Source organism: Rhinolophus sinicus, linkage group LG13, assembly GCF_036562045.2.
Source record: "Rhinolophus sinicus isolate RSC01 linkage group LG13, ASM3656204v1, whole genome shotgun sequence".
Classification (NCBI taxonomy): domain Eukaryota; kingdom Metazoa; phylum Chordata; class Mammalia; order Chiroptera; family Rhinolophidae; genus Rhinolophus; species Rhinolophus sinicus.
The window spans coordinates 35,704,624-35,730,226 of record NC_133762.1 but is presented as its reverse complement, the minus strand read 5'-3'; the positions used below and the strand labels follow the sequence as shown (position 1 = coordinate 35,730,226).

The 25,603-nt window shown below is 51.0% G+C and overlaps 1 protein-coding gene across 19 annotated transcripts in view; it reads left to right on the top strand.

The window, feature by feature from the left end:
* EPB41L1 (erythrocyte membrane protein band 4.1 like 1) overlaps positions 1-25,603 on the top strand; it is a 117,254-nt gene that overhangs the window by 70,542 nt on the left and 21,109 nt on the right. For 7 of the 19 annotated variants that reach the window (XM_019732848.2, XM_019732873.2, XM_074317806.1 and 4 more), the window contains 11 exons: positions 1,507-1,582; positions 4,322-4,540; positions 7,759-7,846; positions 8,418-8,570; positions 9,668-9,765; positions 10,047-10,222; positions 12,905-13,053; positions 13,915-13,950; positions 16,348-16,530; positions 19,266-19,370; positions 23,408-25,408. In XM_019732848.2, the coding sequence (XP_019588407.2) occupies positions 1,507-1,582; positions 4,322-4,540; positions 7,759-7,846; positions 8,418-8,570; positions 9,668-9,765; positions 10,047-10,222; positions 12,905-13,053; positions 13,915-13,950; positions 16,348-16,530; positions 19,266-19,370; positions 23,408-25,408 (3,284 nt within the window). The remainder of the gene's footprint in view (positions 1-1,506; positions 1,583-4,321; positions 4,541-7,758; positions 7,847-8,417; positions 8,571-9,667; positions 9,766-10,046; positions 10,223-12,904; positions 13,054-13,914; positions 13,951-16,347; positions 16,531-19,265; positions 19,371-23,407; positions 25,409-25,603) is intronic. The other 12 variants (XM_074317813.1, XM_074317812.1, XM_074317809.1 and 9 more) reach the window with 7 other exon arrangements.

The window sequence follows — 25,603 nt, the reverse complement described above, 5'->3', positions numbered from 1 at the left end:
GTTGTTATTTCCAAGAGAGGGGTTATTTGAAGCGAGGCTACTTTTTCCAAGGACTCAGCTGTGGTCAGGGGCCTGGGTTCTGGGATCAAATGACCAGAGGTTAGACCTCTGGTTTCTACCGCTGACTAGCTGAGTGACCCTGGAAGAGTGACTTAACCTCTCACAATCTTCATCTACGTGAAGGAAAGTCAACCTCAGGATGATTTTCATGATGAAGATTAAATTCCTATACATGCGTGTAACATTCTTAGCCCAGCGCTTGGTAAGTGTTGGAGACGTGACAGCTCTGGTGAAGATGGTGATGACCACAGGGATAAGCTTGGTAGTAACAGCATGGCCTCCAGCCCTTCATGACCTCTGCCCAGCCCTGGATGGGCCTTGCTTTTTCACTTTGTCAGGGTCCTTTTTAGAGCGAGGAGCCCGAAATATCCCAGAGGTGGTCTACCCATTGTTCTGGATTGTAGCCTTTCATCAACACCTCTCTGTCTCTCTGTCTCTCTGTCTCTGTCTCTGTCTCTGTCTCTCTCTCTCTCTCTCTCTCTCTCTCTCTCTCTCTCTTTCTTCCCTCCTCTCTCCCCTCTCCCACCATGTCCCCATCTACCCCCACCAACTTTTCTCCCTTTCTTAAGCGGTCATCCCTTCCCTTGGCTTGCAGAGTTTATTGCCAGCTAAAATCTCAGTCTTTAATTCTCTCTGTTTTCCATATATGTACCATTAATTTGTCATATCTACATGTGGAGGTTAACATTTATCCCTGTGACATGTCCTTTGTTACTTTTAATCCATCCTCTTTGCCTTTTCGGTCTTGTTTATAATCCAAGTCTGCCATCTGAGATGGAGTTAAAATGGTATAGGGCAGTGTTTTCCAAAGTGTGTTTTGGGGAACATTAATCTGCCTTATAAAAAATGGAGACAGCACGTCAAATAAGTTTTGGAAACTCTTGAATGCACGTCCCCTTTAGAGAGGTACGATGTACAAAGGCAGCATGAGAGCTCTGAGAAGTCTGATGTTAGGAAACCTGTTGAATGTGGGACTCTCTAGTCATCCCATTAACATCCTGTGGCATAGACTGTGGTGAAGAGGAGGAAACAAGGGCCCTGGAGCTAGGGGACCTGGGTCTGAATCCCAGCACCACCACTTCCTAGCTGGGTGACCTTGGGTTGGCCACTTTACTGGGCCTCACTGTCCTCATTTGCAAAACAGGGCTAATCATAAGATTTACTCACAGGGTTGTTGGGACGTGTAACGAAGCAATATTGGTCAAGTAATTAACAGTGTGCCTGGTATGCCTGGCATGCACCGTTGGTTTTCTGTCTTTCTACCTAATTCACAAGTCTTAACCTGAGCCTCAGTCTTCTCAGCTGTCAAGTGAAATAATGTTCCAGGTTCCTTGATTGGATTGTCCCGAGATTATAGCTAGAAGATTTGGAAATTGCTGATGGGATGGTTTGTTTGGGCCATCCACTGGAGTGATACTCTCTGAGCTTTCCCCCATCTTCTCTCAGGCAGCCCCTGGAATTTTGCCTTCACAGTCAAGTTCTACCCCCCGGACCCTGCTCAGCTGACAGAAGACATAACGAGGTGAGGGCTGTGGAGGGAGGAGCGGGTGGCTGGCCATGGGAGACGTGGGGTGGCATATGATGCCAGTTGCAAACTCAGGTTCCTGCCAAGGCCAGACAGACAGCATCAACAAAGGAAGTGACTCAGTGCAAGAGAAAGGGACGCAAACACAGTGGTCAATGGCAGCTGGCCCTTGACTTCTGAGTGGGAGGGGTTACAGGGAGCAGTGGGGACCAATGTGAATCGAGAGGCCAGATGCCGTCAACTCAGGCAATCACAGCCATGTGGGAATTGGGCCCGATGGTTGAAGTGAAGCTAGAGATTGGAGAGTGAAAGTTACAATTTTTATATGTTGGCAACTAATTCAAACTTTTTATTTTTTAAAGGTTTTTATTGGGGAAGGGGAACAGTGTGTATTTCCAGGGCTTTATTGGGAAACAGTGTGTTTTTCCCAGGACCCATCAGCTCCAAGTCAAGTAGTTGTCCTTCAATCTAGTTGTGGAGGGCACACCTCAGCTCCAAGTCCAGTTGCTGTTTTCAATCTTTAGTTGCAGGGGGCGCAGCCCACCATCCCATGTGGGAATTGAACCAGCAACCCTGTTGCTTAGAGCTCGTGCTCTAACCAGCTGAGCCAGCTGGCCACCCCTAACTTTTTTAAAAACGTGGTGTGGGTCATCTCTGGGTGGGACCAGCCAAACACATCTGAAGATCTGATGTGCTTGGTGCGCCACCAGTTTTTTACTTTGGGAATAAGCGGAGATTAGTGTGCAGCTGCCTTTGCATGTGGGCGTTTGGTCCTATGTGCTGTTCTGTGCATATATCAGGCATGTGGGGGTCAAACAGGCATGCGACCTCCCCCCGGAGGCAAGCCTGGCTGCTGGGCTGTACATGGATTGTATATGCAGTCTCATTGTGCCTTAAGGCCGGTAGATAATGGGGCTTGAAGATTGAAAGAGGGTGCAAAGCATCCTCCAGGAGGAGAGCTTCTGTGGGGCTCATCCTGCCTCTGCAAACCAGAACAGGGAGAGGCCCTTCTCTTTAAGCCCCGTCCAAAGAGAGAGCCTCACTTCATGATATCTTGGGGCTGTGTCATCCACGTGCTGGGACGTGCACGTCCATCAACAATAAGATGTGGGCTTAGAGTTATTCCTACAGCAGGGGAGGGGCCACTGAAGCAGCCCCTCTCTCCCATTGGGTCCCTCCTTAATTCAGCTGCCTGTTTACCAGGCAACCTCCAAGGTCAAGATGCTGACTTTGGCCTTGGGAGATAAGATAGTTGTCCCTGGAATGGAAGGGCCTCATTAGCCCTGAGGGTGGCGTGGGGCCAAGATTCAAGCAGCCGAGTCTGAACTCCATTCCCAAGGGGATTGAGAGTTTTAGACCAGCTCAGCCCCCACACCCCTGGTCTCGCCCACCGGTGTCTCTTTGTGCCAGTCCCTGGGCATGGGGCTTCCAGAGTTCCCAGAAGGGAAGAAGTTAGCCTTGCCCAGCGTGTATGACCCCAGGGGATGGAGATGATTTATATTTAGTAAAAAATATTCAGGCCCTAAATAAACTGATCAAAATGACAAATTGATTGAAATGAAATATTGGTTAGAATGTTGGGCAGTAATTTCTGAATGTTTAGACTTGAACAAAATGCCCATAGGTCCACATTTGGGGTGTGTGATATTTGAGTTTGCTGCTGATTCTGCCTTAGCCCGAAGCACACACTGGGGCTGCACGTACTTTTTGCCAGCGCTTCAGTTCAGACTGCAAAATAATGTCACGAGCAGGAAAAATTATATTAAGTAAAATCCACTTAAAAGAAAATAAAAAACAGGCAATGGAAAAAAAAAAAGGTGAAACAGCAAAATGGGCAAGGAGTCATCGCTGGCGGAGAATGGACCGAAACTTTTTTTTTTAATACACTATAACCGAAAAAGCAATAAAAAATGGTTTTAAATGGTTCTAAAAATTGTAAAATCATCCAAGCATGCATAAAAGTTATAAAAAATCATGGCCTGGTGGTTGGAAATGTTTCTTTTAAACCAATTTATTTTTAGACAATTCACTTAGAGCTAGAGGCAAAATAAAAAGTGTTGAGAAAACATTGGCAAATGGGCCCGTCTGGGCTGTGGACGTGCTGTACAGAAGTTAAAACGAATGAGTCAAGTCGCATGCTAACCTGGGAGGGGCGCTAAGGCCCCGAGTCGGGTGTGAGAGCTCGCTGTCCAATCAGAGGTAGCATTTGAGACCATGCCCATGAATCAAAGCCACGTGCATTTCTCTGTGTCCATGGAGGAAAAAGGTCTAGCACAGCACAGATAACAGGGATGACCTCTGGGGGAGAGGAGTAGGACAGAGAACGGACATCGGGAGGAAGTTTAGAGTCACCTCTAAAGTTTACATTTTTTTCCACAATAAGAAATACATTAATTGTATAAACAAAAGTATATGACATTAAAAAAAAATGGCCAAAGTAATCCTATTTATCTTGAAACTGAGTTAGAGATTGAAACTAATCCCACAGTAGGAAAAATCCCTCAAATTGAGACATGAACAGAAATGCTTCGAGTCATATGAAACGGTGCAAAACCGTCTCATTGGACACACCCAAGTGACCGACACGTGACATGCCGGGGTGGAGGATCATTCCTTTTCTCCTGAGCTGAGGGTCGATCAGCTGAGTTCTGATGGATCGATCGGTGGACAGCGGTGCTTGCGGGCATCTGGGGGGAAGGGGGCGCCGTGCCCATGGCCACTCTCCCCTATCTCCAGATACTACCTGTGCCTGCAGCTGCGGGCGGACATCATCACAGGCCGGCTTCCCTGCTCCTTCGTCACGCATGCCCTGCTGGGCTCCTACGCCGTGCAGGCTGAGCTGGGGGACTATGACGCTGAGGAACATGTGGGCAACTATGTCAGTGAGCTCCGCTTCGCCCCAAACCAGACCCGTGAGCTGGAAGAGAGGATCATGGAGCTGCACAAAACGTACAGGTGAGAGGGCCTTCCCTGGCTCCCAGAACCTTCCCCGCGAGGCCCCCAGATGCTCTGCTGTAAGTTTCCCACCTGGCTCTGCTGCTAATCTGAGGTGCAAAAGTGAGGTCAAGTCATCTCATCAAATGGGAATGCCAGTAACTCTCTGTGTGACCTTAAAGGACCTCTTGGGACCTCAGGTTCTTAGCTCCTCTGAGGGTGATCATTCCCCATCCTCGGCCTCTGAGAATCAGTCTCTTTATCTCCCAACTGGAGATAATAGTAACGATCGTGTGTCCTTGGGTAAGTAAGCGTCCTGATGTCTCAGTGATGGCATAACAGTTAAAAAAGCTTGCACTATAAAGCCGGACTGCCTGGGTTCACCTTCTGGCTCTGCCACCATTTTTTTTTTTTTTTTAAAGATTTTATTGGGGAAGGGGACTTTATTGGGGAACAGTGTGTACTTCCAGGATTTTTTTCCAAGTCAAGTTGTTGTTCTTTCAATCTTAGTTGTGGAGGGCGCAGCTTAGCTCCAGGTCCAGTTGCTGTTGCTAGTTGCAGGGGGCGGAGCCCACCATCCCTTGTGGGACTCGAGGAGTTGAACTGGCAACCTTGTGGTTGAGAGCCCACTGACCCATGTGGGAATCGAACCGGCAGCCTTTGGAGTTAGGAGCATGGAGCTCTAACCGCCTGAGCCACCGGGCCGGCCCCTGGCTCTGCCACTTTTTAACCAGGGGATCTTAGAAAGGTCCTTTCACTTCCCTACACTTTAGTTTCCTCATCTGTTCAATGTGGGGGCTAATGAAGCCTGTCTTGGAGGGTTTGGGAAGGACTGAGTGGCACATAGTAAAGACACACCGCCTGTCGACTGTAATTGTTGCTCTCTGTGATTCCAGCGCTTGAATAGCTGATTGTGCAGAGGAAAGCACCTTGTTCTAGGAGTTAGCCGATAATTAACTAGATGTGTGGTTGTGGGCTGGCTATTTAACTTATCAGCCCCATTTTTCACTGGCACATGTATAGACTTAAATTATCAGTGTTTCTTAACTATCGGTATTTGGGGCTGGAGAATTCATTGTGCAGGGTGTTTGGCCTCCCTGGGCCTTAGGCATTAAATGCCCACAACAGCCCCCTTAGTCACTGTCACAACCAAAATACCCCTCCCCCAGTTCCAAATGCCCACACTAAGGGTGGTACCACCCCCGGGGGGGGGGGACCATTGGAACTAAATGGTCTCAAGGGTCCTTTCAAGCTGGAAGTGCTTTGGGCTCCGAGCCCAACCCGGGGTTGTTATGGGAACCCAATGTGGTCAAGGATGTGAAAGCGCATTATAAACTATAAAGTGCTGTGCATGTGGGAGGGATATGGTGGTGTCATCTCATTGCTAACGAGGAGGGAGGGAATGAGGAAGTTTGTGTCCTGGGGGCCCAGGGCCAGATGTGGAGGGATCATGTATGTGGAGAAGAAAGCCTGCTGGGGTGTGATGGAATGCTAGGTCAGGTGGCAAATGCGTCTCTCTCAGACTTGCACACCAATTCTGATTGGTTAGCAATGGCTGTCGTTGTATTGAGTAAGATGCTGAAACTGTACAAATGGTTAGCAGTGTCCGCCTGGCTCAGGACTAGAGAGTGAGGGCCTGCCTGCCATCTCTTTGTCTTCCTTGTTGTACCTTGTAAGATGCATTAGGGATTTGCAAGAGTTAGGATACAGGCATACCTCGCTTTACTGCACTTCCCAGACACTGCATTTTTTACAAATTGGAGGTAAGACTCTCCACCAGCAAAGAGATTATGATTTGCTGAAGGCTCAGATGATAGCATTTTTTAGCAATACAATATTTTTAATTAAGCCATGTACATTTTTTTTAGATATAATGCTATTTCACATTTAATAGACTACAGTATAGTGTAAACAGAACTTTTGTATGCACTGGGAAACCAAAAACCATGTGGGACTCGCTTTAGTGCGATGTTCGTTTCATTGCAGTGGCCTGGAATATCTGGCCTGCAATATCAGAGCCTGTAATTCAGAGAAAGAAGTTCAGATCCGTATGGGCTAGAGAAATGCCAATGGCCATTTCTTTAGCTTTTTTTTTTTTTTTAATTTTATTGGGGAATATTGGGGGACAGTGTGTTTCTCCAGGGCCCATCAGCTCCAAGTCGTTTTCCTTCAGTCTAGTTGTGGAGGGCGCAGCTCAGCTCCAAGTCCAGTTGCCGCTTTCATTCTTTAGTTGCAGGGTGCACAGCCCACCATCCCATGTGGGAATTGAACCGGCAACCTTGTTGTTAAGAGCTCGCGCTCTAACCAACTGAGCCAGCCGGCCGCCCCCCATCCTTTTAGCTTTGACAGCTCTTTTGGCTTAGAGCACATTGACAGATAGCGTGCAGATGTGCCACACAGAAGCTCACTGAGGTCGACAGAGCAGAGGAAACTGAGGCCCAGAGGGTATGAGATAGATGTAAGTGTAGTGGCTGGGAATAAAAACTCTGGAGGTACATTGTCTAGATTCAAATGCTGACGTTCCTTAGGCAACTTACTCGATCTCTCTGTGCCACAGCTTCCTCATCTGTAAAATGGGAATAATGATAATAACCTTATAGAATTGTTTTGAGGATTCAGTGAGTTCAGACATGTAAAGTGCTTGGAACAGTAACCACACGTAGTACTCAATAAATGTTAGCTGTGACTAAGTGTAAAATGTATGGTTTCCTGGCAGCCAAAGCAAAGAAGGAACTTGGATTACATAACCCTTCTTTTCAGAGAGAAGAACGTGCACCTGTTCCTCGGGGGATCTTAAGTGGTTTCTGATACAATATTCTGAGACAAATATCTTATGCAGGTAGTTAATTTAGGAGCCCCTGGGTGATTATAATGAACAAAGTCTTCCACAATGGCTTCACAGTCATGGAGAAGCAGAATTTATGGCTCACACTTAACTCAGTGGCAGAATGATGCAAAAATCCTGACTCCCCCCCTCAGCCCATGAATGCTTCCTGGAGGAAACAAGATTGAACTTGAGCTTTGGTGGGAGACGGGGGTTGGGTGAATTGAAGTGGGGCCTGAGGGTGCACCGTCCTGCACTGAGAATAGAGGGCAGGGACTGGGTGAGGCCTAGCTATATGCCCACTCCCACTTCCGCCATCCCAGAATCACAGGTTCTGATTGTGGCCCCCTTCAGGCAGCAGAACTCAGGGCTGGGCCTTTCCCACAACCACCTGTGATCACTTTCTTTCCCTTAGGGGCATGACCCCAGGAGAAGCAGAAATCCACTTCCTAGAGAACGCCAAGAAACTTTCCATGTATGGAGTAGACCTGCACCATGCTAAGGTACCACTGGGTGCCAGGGTCCCCCTAGAATCTGGGAGGTGCCCCTGGTGAACTGCCAGGTCTTTCTGGGGGGCTTGGTGAGCCAGACCCTGTGTTCCTGCCAAGCTGAAGCCTTTTCTCATTTCTATGAGAAATGAAGTTCCATCATCCTTTATCATGATCTTTGTCATTTTCTCCTTATATTAATTTATGAACAGGTGTATGCCACCACTAGATTGGGAGCGTCATGAGGGAAAGACAAGGCCTTAATTTATTTCCATATCCCTAGCATGTAGCGTATGGCCCAGCACTGAATACGTACCATTAAATGTTTGCTGGGTGAATACGTGCTTGAGTGATAGACAGAGAAAATGATAGAACAAGTAAGTGGATGAATAAATGACAAAACGGAAGAGTGAATGACTGAATGTGTGAGGGATTGGTCAGTGGACTCCAGCCTGGAGGCTGGAAGTCACCCTGCACCTGAGGGCTCATTTATCATCAGTGCCCAGGGAGAGATTTTGGGGGTGGGTGGCCGGGTGCACCAGGTGTGCAGTCCAGGCCTGCGGTTCCATGGTCCCTTCTCATGCAGGACTCTGAGGGCATTGACATTATGTTAGGAGTCTGTGCCAATGGCCTGCTCATCTACCGGGACCGCCTGAGGATCAACCGCTTCGCCTGGCCCAAGATTCTCAAGATATCTTACAAGAGGAGTAACTTTTACATTAAGATCCGGCCCGGGGAGGTGAGTGCCTTGGGAACCCCTCCCCTCACTGGAATTCACTAGAACAGAAAAGACCCTGGCATGTGGGCCTGAGTTTTTTCCTACCCACGATGCATGGGGTGCTGGGAAGGGAGAGATCCCGCTTCTGCTGGGGCTCTCTCCATAGACTTGACATCTTAGGTATGTGCCTGCACACGCATGTGCGTGCGCGCACACACACGAGCACACATCAAGATCACCATATATATTCAGGTTCCATAGATCAATGAATACATGTCCATGTATTTGCTTACGTGTAGTACTGCAGTACTACACATAGACACACACATGCAAACGTGTATTTGTCCAACCTCCACATCTCACCCACCATAAGGTCCATTTGGTTCTATCTCTAGAATGAATGCAAACCCATCTGCTTCTTTCTTTCCACTGCCCCAGCCACCAACAGCCACCGTCTCTTCTCCACAGCTCTACAATGCCTTTCTCACTGGTCTCCCTGCTTCCATTGTCACGCCAGGTCATTTCCCTCGTAGCTGCTAAAGAGAGTTTAAAAGTCCCTTCCATCAGGCGTGTCAAACCCACCCCCACTCCTTGCTTAAACACTCTAAAAGCTCTTTTTAGCTTTTGTGCTGTCTCAGGCTACCTGCCTTTCCCACACATCTCCACCTGACTGCCCCCTGCCCCTTTGGCCTTCTCTGAAATCCTTGAAAAAGCAAGCTCTTTCCCAACTTGCGCCCTTTGCTGTTGATCTTCGCTCTACTTGGAATTCTCTTCCCCACCTTCTCAGATAGCTGGTTCCTTCCCCATCCTTCAGATGTCTGCTCGAAGATCACCTATTTAGAGGGCATTCCCTGATCACTCTTTCTAAAAAAGTACCCAACCCCTGTGCCTACACAGGTATTCTCTGTCACATCACACATCTCTGTTCATTCCCTTCGTAACCTTGTCAGTATCCAAAATGATCTCTTTTTAAATAATAATGAATGAATGAATAAGTGATGACCAGAACAGAGTTGCATATGCCTGCGAAGGAAGGGGTGCAGAAAGGATGAAAGGATGGGTTGGTGATGAGAGTGGGCCCAGGTCTTGCTTCTAACCCACCCTCCTTGGTTTTGCAGTATGAGCAGTTTGAGAGCACGATTGGCTTTAAGCTCCCAAACCACCGGTCAGCCAAGAGACTGTGGAAGGTCTGCATCGAGCACCACACGTTCTTCCGGTGAGCCTGACCCTGGGGTGGCGTAACCGGGGTTGAGACAGAGGCCGTGAGTGTATGTGTGGGTGATGTCTGTGTTTCATGAGGTGGGGAGAACAGGTGGAGGAGCTTGCAGGGACCCTAAGAAAGGGCCCCCTCCTCTTTCCTCTAGTCTCTCCCCTCCTGGACGACTTAGAGTTGTCCTAGCTGATGGGACAATGGAATGAAAGGCCAGCTACGGTCCAGCCTTGGGCCGGGCAATGCAGGCCTGACCCCGCCTCCTCACTTCTATTCCTCCACTGCAGGCTGGTGTCCCCCGAGCCCCCACCCAAGGGCTTCCTGGTGATGGGCTCCAAATTCCGGTATAGCGGGAGGACCCAGGCACAGACCCGCCAGGCCAGTGCCCTCATCGACCGGCCTGCACCCTTCTTTGAGCGTTCCTCCAGCAAACGGTACACCATGTCTCGCAGCCTTGATGGAGGTACGCCCCACATTGGAGGTGGGGGAAGAGTAGTGTCCAGAGGGAAGTTGGCAGGGGGCATGCCAGGTTCTGCAGAATGAGCAGTGAAGTTGGTGGACATATCACAGGGTAATTTGCACCAGGCCTGGTGGACCGAGAGCACTGCTGCACCTGGGCAGCTCTCGGTGGGTTGGCCTCAACCTACAGCATCACTCCTGCTGTGACACTGTGACACCGTCACTCTCTGGACTTCCCGAGATTTCCCTGAGTGAGCCTTCTGGGGTCCCAGGTTCAGCCCTGTGGTTTTCTGGCCCCCTGCCCAAGATGCTTCGTGAGTCACAGATTATGGGACCAGGAAAATAGTGTATTGTGCCTGTACGTGGAGCTGGTGATGCCTCCCACCAGCAGTGGAGGGGTATTCCTGGTCATTCTTTTGGTTCCATAGAACCGATTACCATCCAACCACATGGCCCTCTTCACTGCCCTCATTCCTGTAGGGCTGACAGGTGCCCTTAACATCAGTGAGAACTGGCCCTACCCTGTCCTTTTTCAAGCTGACTAGGGCTTCTCAAAATGTGGTCTGTAGACCACCTGGGTCAGAATCACCTGGGAGCTTGTTAGACATGAAGGTTCCCAGGCCCTGGCCCAGACCTGCTCAGTTGGCACTCCTCAGGGCCCAGGACTGTCCCCAGGATATGCACACTGGAATTTGTAGTAGAGGCTCAGAAGCCGCGTGGGGTCCTGGAGAGATTCAGAGTTCGCCAGATCTGAGTTCAAATCTCAGCCTTGCCACTCACCAGCTGCTCAGTTGACACAGGAAGAACTCCGTAAATATCCAAATGAATGGATAGGAGGTCTTGAGCAACTTAATTCCCCTGTGCCTACGTCCTCTTCTACAGAACAAAGAAGACCTACTTAACTGTGTTGTGGGGATAGTGAAATGAAATAATGCCTCTCCAACACCCGAAACAATTCCTGGTACATAGTGGGACCTTAATAAATTATACCCAATAATAAATTATTGCTTATGGTAGCAATAATAAATTATTATTGCTTTTAGGTTTGTTGAGGGTGGCTTAAGGTAGGAGGTAGGGACTTGGGTGGGGGAACAGTGGATACTCCCAGAACACATTGGGGCAGGTCTCTGGGTAAGTTAGTTCTGCTTAACAAATATTTTCTCAGGGTTAGAATGTCTGGCCCTTTCCTTTAAGGAACTCATGGATTAGTCTTATAAGCATTCAATGTGATTCAAGCAATGGGAGAAGTATGTACAGAAGACAGAGCAGTCTTGAGGAGAGAGGGATTAATTCTGTCTAGGAGGGGCACCAAGGGCTTTGCAGAGAGGGTGGCAATGAGTCAGGGTTTTGAAGGATACTTAGGAGTTTTCCAGGGGATCAGGAAGAGCCTGGTCTGATACTTTTCCTGCAGTATCAAGGTGAGACCCGTCCCAGGACTCCCTGACCATGTTCGAAGGATACGCAGTTTTGCAAGGGTCCATTTGGGGCTGAGGAGGCTCCTTATTCTCCTCGAGCGGACACAGAGCAGAGAGCTCAGATTGGTGCAAAGGGAAGATGGGCCTATACTATTCCTCTATCCTCCCCTGCAGCTTCTGTTACCATGCCAGGGGCTAAAGGAAACCCAGATTGTACAGGGCAGCAAAGATTAGCCCAGAGCTGCGAGGCTCATCCTGAGGCGACTGGAAGCCTGGATTCTAAGCCATTGGGCCTGGGTCCCTGGCCTGATTCATTGAAAGGTCTGAGTCTCAGTTTATCCTCTTTAAAATGAGGATAATAATTCCCATTCTAGCCATCAACACAGAGCATTGTATGGCTCAAATGAAATAGCGTGCATGAATGGGCACTTTGCAGAGTTAATATATATGAGTGGAAAGGGTAATTATTCTCTCTTTTTAAATTTAGGCCAATCTCAAGGGTAATCTGTGCTCTGGTCATTTTTATTCAGGGTTTTCCAGCCGTTTTTTTTCCCCACCAAGACACAGTCCTTGGGCATAGCCTGGGTTATGCCCAGTGCCTGGTGTAATGTCTGTGATTCCAACCCTTTCTTCCTATCCAGAAAAATACTTTGGGATGCCAGCGAGTGAGAAAGATGTCATTGCAGGGGTCCCCTTGAATTTTCCCTAAATTATAAAGAAACTAAGTCATTTGCAAACCTCAGGACTTTAGCTTTCACTTGTAAAAGCTAATCTCACAATATTTGTGTATTGCTACATAATGGTTAAGTGAGTATTCTGCCACAAATGCAACAACAAGAAAATCACATTTGTGGGCCAGCACGGATTGAATTGGCTCTCTCTGTGTCAGCCGCTCTTCCGCTTACTCACATTAGCTTATTTGGTCCTCCTCTCAACTGTCTGAAGTAGGTACTGTGTATAGGTGAGAAAACTGAGGCCCAGAGAGGTTGTATAACTTACATAAGGTCACACAGCCAAGAAGAGATGGATTTGAGACCTGACCCTGGGGTCTAGTGCTATCGAAATCAGAAGGAGGTCTGGGGCTGGGAGGCAGTCCACTGACCTGGGGAAAGCTGCTGCTTCACTCCTCTGGGCTTTGGCATCTTATCCCTAACATGGGGGTGCAGGAACGTCTGCTCCACTCCAAACATGGCTGAGCAAGAGGCAGGGCTGGCTGCCTGTCCCTGTACCTGGGAGATGTCTCACCTGGCTGCTGCCTGTTTCCACTTTAGCAGAGTTCTCCCGCCCGGCCTCCGTCAGTGAGAATCACGACGCAGAACCTGACGGTGACAAGCGGGAAGATGATGGCGAGTCTGGGGGGCGGCGGTCAGAGGCCGAGGAGGGAGAGGTCAGGACCCCCACCAAGATCAAGGAGCTAAAGGTAAGAGCCTGGCTTTCTCATCCCCTCTGGCCTGAGGATCAGGAGGCAGATCCTGGGGCGAGCCTCAGTCTTGGCGTTCGGGCGCCCCCAGCTGTGTTCAGGCGCCCTTGCTGTGGGGTGTACCAAGCTTAGCTCCTTGCCCTGAGCTGTGCCCAATGCCTGGACATGCCCGCGGTGGTGGAGGGCGTGCTACTCACCCTACACCCTCCCCTGCTTTTGCCCTGCTTTCCCAGAAGGGCGCTTTGTCCCCTAGGGCCTCTGGCCTCCTCTTACCTACTCCCAGTTTGCCCCTTTGACGATGATTTGGATCTAGAGGGTCCCTTCCTCCCAGAGCATGATGGGGTGTCCCTGCAGGCCCTGACAGGTGTGCCCCTCCTGCTGCCCAGCCCATTTCCCACATACTCACACAGGCACGCACGGCCTCAGACTCACACGTGTTCACTTACAGATGTACCGTCCTCACCCCTCGGGTTATGCACCCAAACATGCAAACAAACGTGTGCATACACGGGGCTGTTTCCATCATATAGTCCCACTTGGGGGCGAAGGCCCTTGGACACACGTGTTGACTGCAAGAAACAGGGTTACCCAGAACGCTCACGTCCATCTGCTGAGTGTGCCTGCTGGCTTTGCCTTCAGTCCGCCCAGCCCCTTCATGCCTCCGTGGGCCAGCTCCTTGCTTTATGCCCCACACCTTCTGATTACTCACTGCCCCCTGGGTGGCCCACCCAGCTTCCCTGGCCTCTGCTGCGTGGGTGAGAGTGCTCTGGGCTGCCCGCTGGACCGGGCCAGTCGCGGTGTCTCTAATCCATTGGCTCTACTTACCCTGCTGGTTCCTTTCCCTCCTCTCGCGTCTGCCAGCCGGAGCAAGAAACCACGCCGAGACACAAGCAGGAGGTACTGCATGGGACACATCCCTCCGTCCCCGCCATTCAAATCCCAGCTCATGTGTCACCATCCCGCCGTCGTCCCAGGCTCAGATCCTGGGGCCATCTCAGCTTTAACTTCACCTTTGCTCCCTGGCCGTCCTCCTCCCGCCGCCATCCTGCTCCTCGTGCCACCCCCCACACACACACACCTCCCTTGTTAAGTTCACCTCTCAGCTCCCTGCTCAGACTCCATGCCCAGCCGCGTTTCCCCCACCCCTCTCCCCGCTCACATTCTGCCTCCCCAGACCACCCATGCTTGCTCCCCCCCCCTCCTGCTGACCCTCCCACTTGGGTTCCCCGGTAATTCCAGGCCATTCTGTGCTTTCATTGAGCTCATCTCTTCCACGCCCACCCGCAAACCCTTCCTTTGGCTCATCTCCTCCCCACACCGATGTGTGGTCATACCTCCAGCTCATCTGTGTCCCCTGAGTCCTCATCCCAAGCTTCATTTTGTATCTATTGGCAACCAGATGGGGGGGGGGTGAGAGGGAGGAGCCTTGGAGCACATCTGCATTTCCCAGACTCCTTTGCACCTCCCTGTGGGTTTGCCCGCTGCTTCTCCAGCTCTGTCAGGAAAGCCTCCTTCCTTTTTCTCCTCCTCCCTTCCCTCTTCCTCTTCCTACTGTTGCTTCTCTCATCTTATTCCTCCTGTGTTAACCACTTCTTCCCATTCGCAGTCTCCAAGTCTTCATTTGAACCTTCACTGTGAGAGAAGTGGGTTTATTCTTGGGCCTGAGGGAAAGGGCCAGAGGCTGGGGTGTAAGAAGGCTTGGAGTCCTGTGGTCTGGGTTTCAGCCCCGGTTCTGCCACTGACTCTGAGGGTTTAGGCGCAGTCCCCTAGGCCCCAGCCCCCATCTGCACGGCAAGGCATTGAGACTAGGTTCCCCAATGACCTTCAAGTCTATCAGGGTTGCACTGCTCCCTCCAGCCTTTGGGAACACAACATGCCCACAGAGCCAGAGTGGCAGGTGCAGGATAGGTCACAAGCCACATCTTGGGTCCATTTCAGCCCCAACCCCCCCGTCCCCCATGCAAACTCTCAGATTTGATTTCTCAGACAGACATTGTCCTGAAACAGCTCAGCTCAGGAAAGGATGCTGGAGGTACAGACAGATATTGGAGGGAAAGCGAAAGCCTCAATAGCATCAGTTTCCCTGAGGTCACCTAGGAGTCCATCAGAGTGGATCCTTGGATGCCAAAGATGAGCCCAGGGGAAGGCGCTAGTTTGACCAAGGGCAAGCTTACCTTCCAGGTGGTTCTTCTAGGATCACCTAATCTGACTTTATAATAAGCTGAGATTGTCCATTTCTTGCCATGCATTGAGTCGACGTGAATCCTCAAACAGCCTTGCAGATAAGTGTTCTTGGGCTGCCAACCTACCCACCCTGCCCCCAGAAGTAGGCAGACAAGTGCTTGGGCAGGTCGCTGCTGTCTCCTGTGCAAAGACTGGACCTCACTTGACCTAGGGGCAGATTACTCTCTTATACTGCACTGGCCAGAGCTCAAACTTGGCTGTTTAATGGGGAACACACCTCTGACTGCAGCTATACCTGGCTCAGTTCTCATGTCCCGCCTTGGGACTTACCTCTCTTCCGTCTGGTCTCTAAGTCTCCTGATGCTCCTGAACATCCCACAGCATCCTACTTTCTCTACCTGGCTGTCTCTCACCCTATCTGCTCTTGAGGAGTTGGTACCCACAAGGTATCTGGAAGTTGCTGGGTGGTTGGGGAGGGTAGTAGCTCACAGTAGAGAATTCCGAACACAATCTTTTCCTGGCCCCTGGTCCCTGCTTTGGGAGCAGGGCACATTTTTCTGGACATCGCTGGTCTTAGAAGGGCCCCAGAGATCCTGAGCAACTGCACACATTGGGTTAGGAGGGGCCTAGACTGGGCATCCTGCTAAGCGCAGTGGTCGAGGTCTCAGCCAGAGGTGGGGACCAGGATCCGGAATCCAGGGAGTGGGCCCGAGCTGCCCAGTGAACAGGGTGGGCAAGTTCTCACTGTGCTTCGTTGTGAGCAAAGGGAAGTCACCTCTGTGGCTAAGACTGGCTCACGGCACCAAAGGGAACTCACCCAGCCCTGTGGGATTTGTGCTGACCTGGGTGTTCCGAGGCCGGGAGCCAGGCAGAGGAGAAGAAAAGGTGGTGCTTGACCAGAGGTCAATGCTTTTTAATCTTAAGGGCTTTGTGCACTTCTTGGGGCTAACACCCCTGCCCTGCTTGGCTCGTGGGGCGCCGTGAGGGTGATGCAGGGTCATGGGTGGGAGTCACCTTGCTGATGTAGGGCAGCGATGGTGACTGTTGCCATCTTCACACACCCTGTGTCCCGTCCCTCTAATGCCTGGCTGTCCTCTCCATCCCCCCTAGTTCTTAGACAAGCCCGAGGACGTCTTACTGAAGCACCAGGCCAGCATCAATGAGCTCAAGAGGACCCTGAAAGAACCCAACAGCAAGCTGATCCACCGGGATCGAGACTGGGAGCGGGAGCGCAGGCTGCCATCCTCGCCCGCCTCCCCCTCCCCCAAGGGCACCCCTGAGAAAGCCAACGAGGTAGGTCTCACCCCAAACCCCTCCACAGAGGCCTTGGATAAAGAGGGTGGGGAAAGTTGCTATGTACTGACTTACTCTCGTTCTCCACACCTATGTACCCCTCACCTCACTGCTGCATAAAGTGATGATGGAGATAGGGTGGGGGCTTAGGCTGAGACAGACGCTCACTAAATCTTGGAATCTGGGGTCCCAGGGACCACCTTGAAAAATAAGACTCATGGTAGCTTGGTGCATTCCCCTTCCATCAACCAGAGTATAAGGGGGAAGGGGTGCTTACTAGAAATGCAGGTTCTGGGCCCCATATCAGACCTGAATCAAAATATAGGAGGTAGAGCCCTGGAATCAGCATTTGAAATAAGTGCCCCAGGCGAGTCTCATGTACACTAAACTTTAAGAATGGGGTAGTTCCATCTAGTAACCAGATCCTTTCATGCCTATTGTGAAAACACAAATGGGGGCAGGGGGTGTTCTCTCCCGGAAGGATCCTTAGAGCTCACTGGAGGGGAACGGATCCTCCAAGAAAGTCAGAGCTGCTCCTGTTGCTTCAGAAAAGGATCCCACACGACCTGCCTTTCAGAGTGGAAAGCATGGGTGTTTCTCAATTGAAAATGAGAAAGACAGGATCTTGAGAATTCCTGTATTTATAATCCCAAGCTGTTATTGTTACCACTGCTGAATCTTGGCAATATTTACCCCACTTATACTGAGGTGTTTTCTCTCTAGCGCTGCTGCTTAATTACTGTGCCCAAAACCGACTGGGCTCTAGACTTACGCCACCTGGGTTTGAATGTTGGCTCTGCTTCCTGCTGGCTGGATGACTCTGGGCTTGTTACTTAACCTCTCTGAGCCTCTGTTAGGAGGTAATAAAAGTACCTACTGGTTAGGAATATTGTGACGATCAAATGAGATGAAGCATGGAGGGGCCAGCAGAGTACCTAAGTGCTCGGTGTGAGTTACTGTTGTTTCATTTTGAGAATCCTGGGACTCTCACACAGAAGGTTAACTGCACATCAGAATCTCTTTTAAAGTTGAAAGGACCCTCGGAACCTGCTTGGTTCAGGTCATCATTTTACAGATGGGGCCCTGAGGCCCTGAAGGGGAAGGACTTGTTTAGTGTCATGGTTGATAGAAGAGGAGCCAGGACCCGAATTTCTTTTCTCCCAGGCATTGTATTTGCTATGAAATCACAGATGCCTGGGAGTAAGACAAGCCTGTGAAGACTAGGCATTGAGTCAACTGCATGTGTGCTGCCCTCTAATGCTTTGACAATTGGCGATGCAGCCGTGATCTAATAAGCAGAGCATTTGATGGACTCAGCACGCCCCGTGGCCTCGGCTTGCCGGGTAACAGATGGCCTTGTCCAGTGTGGCTGCGGTGGTAGCTCGCTGGCTGGTGATTCTCAAAGTTAGGGATGCTTTGGGGGCCTTTAAGGCTGGTGCCATGGAGGAAGGCGGATCCCTTCACCCACTGTGGGCTTCTAACAAGCCCACAAGTCACCCCGGCACTAACAAGACCCTGAAGACTCTGGAGGGGGCCGTGGGGACTGGTGATCCAGTTACACGTCCTGCTCTTCCTGCCCGGGGGAGAGACTTGAGCTCTGTGCAGTCCTGAAGTGGGTGAAATGGGGTGCAGAGGTTTCCGAAAGGGTCGGACTCCAGCAGAGAAGGGCACGGTGAGTCCTGGGGAGATGGGCTCTGGGGCATAGCGCTGCCTCAGAGCAGCCTGGCTTAGGGACGTACCCCACCTGCTGGTGACAGCTGGAACTGCTAGAAGGTGGGTCATTAAAAGGTGGCATCTGCTCCACCTCCCGTCTTTCCACTGCAGGAAAGAAGTCTGGTCCAGAAGCTCACCTTGGAGCAATGGACCATTTAACTGGCTTACAGGTCCCATCAGCATTCAGATGCCCTTGAAGACTTGGGAGATAGGGAGGAGCCATAGCCAGAGACTGGACCAGGTCTTGGACAAATAACCTCACCTCTCTGAGCCTCACTGGCTAGTCAATTCACCTAAAGGGAACCAAAATAGCCCCTCCATAGGGTTGTTGGGAAGGTTGAGCAGAATAATGGATATAAATATACTTTATTCATTGGCAAGTGTGGAGTGTGGGTAGTCACGGGGCCATGGCTGATGGTGATTAGAATCGCTGACCCACATAAGGGCTTTGTGGGGGATGTCCTGCAGGGGTGTTTCATCCAGAGTTCCTAGTCGATTCCTCATAAATTGTTGGACCTCATCTGGGTCAAGGGGAAAGCGGTAGGAACTTAAACCAAACTCGGGACCCCAAACTGTAAAGCAGAGCTCCCATTTGCCAAGCCCAGCTTTTCGTTTCAAAGATAATTTTTTAAACGGGGCTAAGACCCAAATTACAGGATTGAACCATTCTCTAAACCAGAGAAGACTTGGAACCAGAGTGTAAGTGGTATGGCTCCAAAACCTCTTGAATGAGAGTGGGCAGGCGATGAGAAAAGTCCCAAAGCCAGAGTGCCAACTGGCCCGGCAGCTGACCTGGGCCTCTGTACCTTGAATGGTTTGAGGGGCAGTTCCTTTCTATTCCTCCCCACGGCAGCGTGGCTCCTTCCTACCTAATCTATAAACCCTAAGGATGTGGGATTTACAAAGCTGGGCTATTTACAGATTCTGTGTGTGTGTCTCTCCTGCTTTCTCTCTCTCCCTCTCTGTCTCTCCTTCCCTTTTTCCCTCTTTCCCTTTCCTCCGGCCTTGGGCCTCCCCTGCAGTCCCAGAGGACCCAGGACACCTCTCAGCAGGACTTGGCACCTGAGCCTGGGATGGCCACAGGCTTGGAAGTGTTCACTCAGAAAAGCCTCGCAGCGTCTCCTGAGGTTACTGTCATTATCTCCCCGCCCACCCAGAACCACCCAATGGTCTTAAGACAGTCCTTTCTCTGGGGCGAGGGGGATGGACCAGACTCTCTCATACAGATGGGTACAGTGGGTAGCCCATATTGTCCCCACGCTGTGACAAGTGCACATCCTCGTTCCAGGAGTCCATAAAGGGCCTCCATCATCCAGTGCTTACCAGGAATCAGGACTGAAATGCAGTGAAGACAGAACAGCCTGAGTTACCTCTGGCTTTGAAGGGAGGCAGAGATGATCTCCCTTCAGGCCCTGCTGAGACAGGTGACGAAAGGCAGGGTCTGCCTTCTTAGCTTGGGACAGGGTTCATGAAACCTAAATGCCTTCTGCCCTGAGGTCTCGACTTTGTTCAGAGGCCCGAGTAAGGTCTAGTCTTGGCTCATTAGGGAATAGCATCCCATCCATCCCCCACCTCCATCTTCTCTAAACTCCCCTCGGAGCTTGGGTCTTTCAGGGTCTCCAGGCAGGCGAAGTGGGCGTCTTGCCCCAGGGAGCATCCTTGGAGTGGTAGAGATGTTGGTCTGGCAAGCATTCTAAGTGAGGAGGCATTGCTTCTAAGTGAGGAGGCATTGCTTCTAAGTGAGGAGGCATTGCTCCTAATTGAGGAGGCATTGCTCCTAAGTGAAGAGGCATTGCTCCTAAGTGAGGAGGCATTGCTTCTGCTCCCAGGACGGCAGCAGGTCGGGGGCTCCTGGGACTCCCCTGCCCTCCCTCCCCCCGCCTGGAGGCTAAGTGGAATCCAGGCCCAGGGAGCAGGGGCCTGCATCCTCCCTCTCTGCTGGGACATCATAGGCCATCAGGACTGGAAGTTACTGACCAGTCATTTGGGCGAAACTTCCGTTTCCCCGATATCTGACCCTCCTCTGTTGACACAGCGTATGTGAGCGCATGTACCTTTCTCAATTCCCAGAGAAAAAGTTTGTAGCTGCTGAACACACACTGGAACTGTAAAAGAGACATGAGTCAACTACATAAGTGATAAAACATAAATCATAGTTGTACTCTGATTTTTCCTCAATGTAAAAAATAAAAAGGAAACGGCCAGCACTGTCTTGAGAGAAGTTGGACAGCAGTCAACAGAATCCCAGGGTGAGGGGAACAGAGAAGCTCCTATAGCCAAGGACGGGTCCATACTGGGGCGGGGGAGGACGTGTGCCCTTCCTCAGCATTCCTGGACGTCGTCTGTCCAGGCCCTTCCGCACGTGGCTCTCGCGGTTCTTAGTGGCAGCTCATTTCATCTTCAGTCATCACTGGGAAGTTTTCATATTGGATTCTCTGCCCTTCTGAATCAGCGGCCTGTGGGCCTCGCCCTGTCCCCAGGCACCCTTAGATCTGCTCTGTGTCCTCCTCCAAGAAGGCCCTTAGGAGCTGAGCACCAACCTCCCCTCTTCAACAACTCCTTCCAGGGCATGACTTCTAGAGGGTTCCTCGTCCTGGACAGCCCTCTGGGGGTCTCCTGTAAAGAGCAGGGCCCAAAATGTGGCCGAGAGCTCCAGGTGGGGCCTGAACCACCCAGAGGCAGCTGAACTGCCTGGCTGGAGATTTTCTCCTTGGTGGTGGCTTCTGTGGGAACAGAAGTGGCTCCACTTCCGCTCCCAGCTTCTGTTTCATGGCCGGTCTTGCCACAGTGCCTCCATTTGATAGCTGGGGGCGCTCTGAGCAGGCACTGAGGGTCCCTTGGCTAAGTGGAAAGAATGGCTGTGGGGCCACCTTGACATCATGCCATCCTGTAATCTGGTCAGAACAACTTTCATACCAGTCGCTAGCGCCAGGTGCGGCTCTGCCAGTGTCTTGGTGCCAGCAAAGCTTGTCTCTATTTTTGTTCAGTCTTTTTTTTTTCTCTTTAGGATCCTATATGTCTACTTGCACTTGTTAGATGCAAAGCTGCTACTTCTTCCCTCAGTGCTCACTCTGCCATCTGTGTAAGTCACCTCCTCGCTGGGTGCCTCAGTTTCCCCTTCTGAAATACGGGTAACAGTACCTGCCTCACAGGTTACCATTTGGATTCAGTTGAATAACTTAGACAAAGGGCTGACATTGCCTGGCACAGAGTAACTAAATATAAGTACATGTTTCCGTTTTTCTTCCTACACAACCTTTCTTTCTCTGTTCTGTGCCAGCTCCCACCCCACTCAGCCTAGTTCCTAAGCCTCTAGTTTCTAGAAACGAGTTTCTAGTTAGATTTGGGGCAGGAATGTTCTTGAAAGGGTCTCACTGACCATCTTTGGCCATCGTTGCCAGGCTGATGATGCAGTACAAACCGAAATGGGAGCAGCTAAAGGCACCAGCTTCCCAAGGAGAAGAGAGACCTGGCTTCCGCAGGCTCTCGAGGCACTTCTCTCCGGGCTGGTTCAAATGCTGCTGTCCCGAAGGCTTACCAAGCTGAAGCGAAATCTCCGAAAACTACGTCTGACTTTGTCTGGGCCTTCCCCCTTCCTTTTATCTGTCTGTTCTGTTGGCGAGATTCTCTTACTGAGGTTTGCTTCCCTGACAGTCATGGAGGTCTCACTGAAATGGAGTGGGGGAGTGGAATGGAGTGGGGGAGAGGGTTTACAGTGCTTCCTTGATCCTTCAGAATTCTTTAGATATTGTGGGATCCGACAGACACCAAGTCATAACCTGAATCGGAGCCCAAGGTCATATAAACCTAACCCCCGCCCATGTTTGGGAGCAGTTTGGGGCACCTCTTACCACGAATGCACCTCACAGAACTTGGGGTCAGAGATCAGGCCTTACCTTTACCGCTAGCTCACTCTCTGACCTTGGGCACGGTGCTTACCTTTTCTAGGCCTCAGTTTCCACATCTGTACCACCAGGAGCTTGATTCAGAGCAGTGATTTCAAAGGAGGGAGGTACCTCGGGTCACTAGGACATCCCAGGCCCCCAACTTTAACAGGGCAGCCCCTTATTTCTTATTAGACTTCCATTCAGATTTTGTGTGAATAACGTATACTGTAGCTGTAAGAAGATCAAAATCCCAACGGTCTTTTTGCTTTTTGAATGATTCTGGAGGTCCATCATCCCCTCCTACGCAGTGTTTGGAGGACCCTACACGGGAGGTAGAGGGCTGTTTTGTTGATGGCTTGACAGTGCTACCCTCTCGTTGGTGCTTTTGACCCATGATGATGCCTGGATATTTAGATTTTCTCCTGTGATGTGTTCTGGTCAGTCCTTTTCTTTTTGTGGATTTTGTTAGAATTCCTCAAGAAGAGGCCTTATATCTGTTTCTTTGGGAATGAACCCCTACAAAGTTCAGGCCATAGTGACTGGCACTAACCTCTAGAAGCTGGCCGTTTGGTACTTTTTGTTCTAATCGCTTTCCTTCCCAGAAGCCCTTGGAGAAAGGTCAGATTTCAGGCTGAGGCCTATGGAACTTAACTCAGTGCTTCCCTTCAACTTGACCTTAAACCACAGTTGGGACCCATATTCCATAGGTTGGGAGATAAAGTCAGCAAGGATCTCAGGCATCAAAAATCAAGCACTCTTTTCCTGACTCTACCATCAACTGACAGTGACCTTGGGTAAGTCACTGACTTTCTCTCAGCCTCAGCGTACCCATTTGCACAATGAGGAGATTAGACTGGAAGTGGCTTAGGAGTTCTTTTAGCTCTGACATTCAAAGATTCCATGAGATGTCAGCTACTTTCCCTTCTGACAGTGGCAGTTAACATTATTAAAAGAGGCAGCGTTCGAGTCCTGGCCCATCCATTGGATCTCCATTTCCTCATGGTTAACACAGAGAGGGAAGGAAATCTCATCCCATTTGACCAAGTTGGGGCGGTGGTTGAAGGGAGTTGGTAAATAATTTGTGGGGTGCTTTGATGGGAAGGGGAGCCTTGATGCGGCTGACTAGCATTGTCATGCCTTCCTCTCCCCAGTCCGTTCTGGGGACGTGTTGACCTTTCAGTGGTAGATTGGTCCCTTCTTGCAGAGGGAAAAAGCTGCCCCGTTCTTCAGGTGCCTGACATTTCATGTTAATTCTTCTTGCTCCGATTGAAACACAGGGTTCAGAGCATTGGGTACTTATTGAAAGAGAGTACACTAGGCCAGAAGAACTCAGACTTGTAAAAGTGGCCACCACGCAGCAGGAAGAATGTGAGGCAGGCCTTGCAGATATCCTTGCCGATGGCAGACTCTCCAAAGTAGATGTGCTGGTGGACAAGTTCAAAGTGGAAGTGGCCACAGAAGAAATGGTGGGAGCCAGAAGAGCAAATACCCAGCAAAAAGGAAGAATGATCGCAAGCCCTGAAGACTTTGAGTCAGTGTGGGAGGAAGGCCCCTGGGTCAGGAAAGGCCCAGGAGGGGCTTCTCTGGCTGCAGAATGCACGCTGGCAGAAAAGCTTGAGAGCAGTCAGTTCAGGGTGGGCGCTGGGGAGGCAACCATCAGAGAGCCTCGGGTCTCAGGTGGTCAGCTGGAGGGCCAGATGGAGCTGACGAAGGAGCTGGAGGAGTCCCAGGCTTGTGGAAGACCCACTGTCCCGGGGACCAGGCCAGCAGAGGTGGATGTCCCCTCGCCAGCCTCTGACAAAGGAGGACTCCAGTCGTTTCTGCTGGATCCAGCCCACGTGGAAGCCAGAGCCGACTCGAGTGATGAAACCGATACTTCCTTTGCAGAGAGAAGTTTCTATTTAAACTACGGAGAGAAAGATTTTGAAGACCATATCCTCCCTCCGCCACTGGAGAAGAGAGAAGAGCCCCTGGAAGCCCCTCCAGGAGACGAGACCAGGCCGGAGCTCTCAGAGGAGTTGGCAGAGAGCTCTGAGCTGAATCCCTCAGACCCGTGGGGCTCTCCTGCACCTTCTGACAGGAGCAAGGACCAAGACTGTGAAGCCCATACAGCTTCCTTGGAGGAGGGGGCAGGACCCCCCAGGAACCACAGAAGACTGGATGAGCTGGAGGCCTTTGTCGAGCAGCTTGGTAAGGGATGTTCTCCAGGGCAGACGTTTGCTGAGGTCTGGGAAGAAGCTGGGTGGGGGGTGGAAGGAGAGTTTACCCACCCAGCATCCACCATCGCCGCAGAGGAAGAGGTCTCCAGGAGTGGAGACTCGATGAGAAAGGCTGAGAAAAGTCCCCCAGCGGGATGGAAGAAGCACTCACCTCACAAACGAGAGGGTGTGTGCCGAGACCTCCCGGCCTACGCCGTTCCGTGGAAGCCAGCCAGACTGGACAGAGGTAACTTCCTGTCCAAAGACAGGGGACTGGTTCACACCCAAATAGGAGAACCTGTGACAGAGGACAGCAAGGTTCAAATGACATTTCTTCAGATGGAGGTGATCAACCCACCCCCAACCTCCCCTCGTCCCTTTCATGCTCAGACACCTCCAGAGGAAGCTTCTCCAAGCACAGCCCCTTGTGGGTCACGGGAGCCTTTGCAGCTCGGTGACCCTTTTGGAGAAGAATCCCCTATGTTTCTCAAACTTGTCCATCCTCCTAAAGAATGCCCAGATCCCAAGGACCGAGTCGAGCCAGTCAGGACTCTGGACGGAGGTGAGCGCAGGGCGCCTCCTGTCACCAGCAGAAAGCCCAGAGTTGTCCTCGAAGAAGTCGAGGGGGGTGTACCCCTGGGGTTGGGGTTCCCTTCAGGGAAGCAAAAGGAGATGACCCATTTCCAGGCTGGGGGCCAAGAGGGCTCCCTGGAAGATATTAGCAAGACCTCAGTGGCCAACAAAATTCGGATCTTTGAGACTCAAGGAGCTGAAACTTGTCGAGTGAGTCAGGGTGAAACAAGGGTCCTTCCAAATGAGTTGTCTTCAGAGGCCTCCCTGGGGCAGGTAGAGCAACAGCGGAATAAGCTTTTAGACCTGGGCTTCGTCCACCTCCAGCCCCTGGGCGACATTGCCAGCCCTCAGGCCACCGATTTCTCAGTGATGCCGCCTGCTACCAGACACTTCCGGGAGGGCATTTCTACCACATCCCACCATGAAGGACGCATGGAACTCGAACTCGTGTCCCCAGATTCAGGCTGTGAAACTACGCTGGAGGAAGCTACTGGGGGAACTGGCCACGTGAGCCCCCACCCCCACCTCTGCCCCCAGCCAGGGGAGCTGACAGCATGCTGCATAGCTTATTAGAAGCATGTTTTAGTAGCCCTTCGTCATTAGTGCAGTGAGAGGCTGCTTGTCTATCCCTGTGAGTTCTTTTCCCTAAATGCGCCCTAAATGCCCATGCAGAATGATGGGTTCATCTGCTCTGCCCATGTG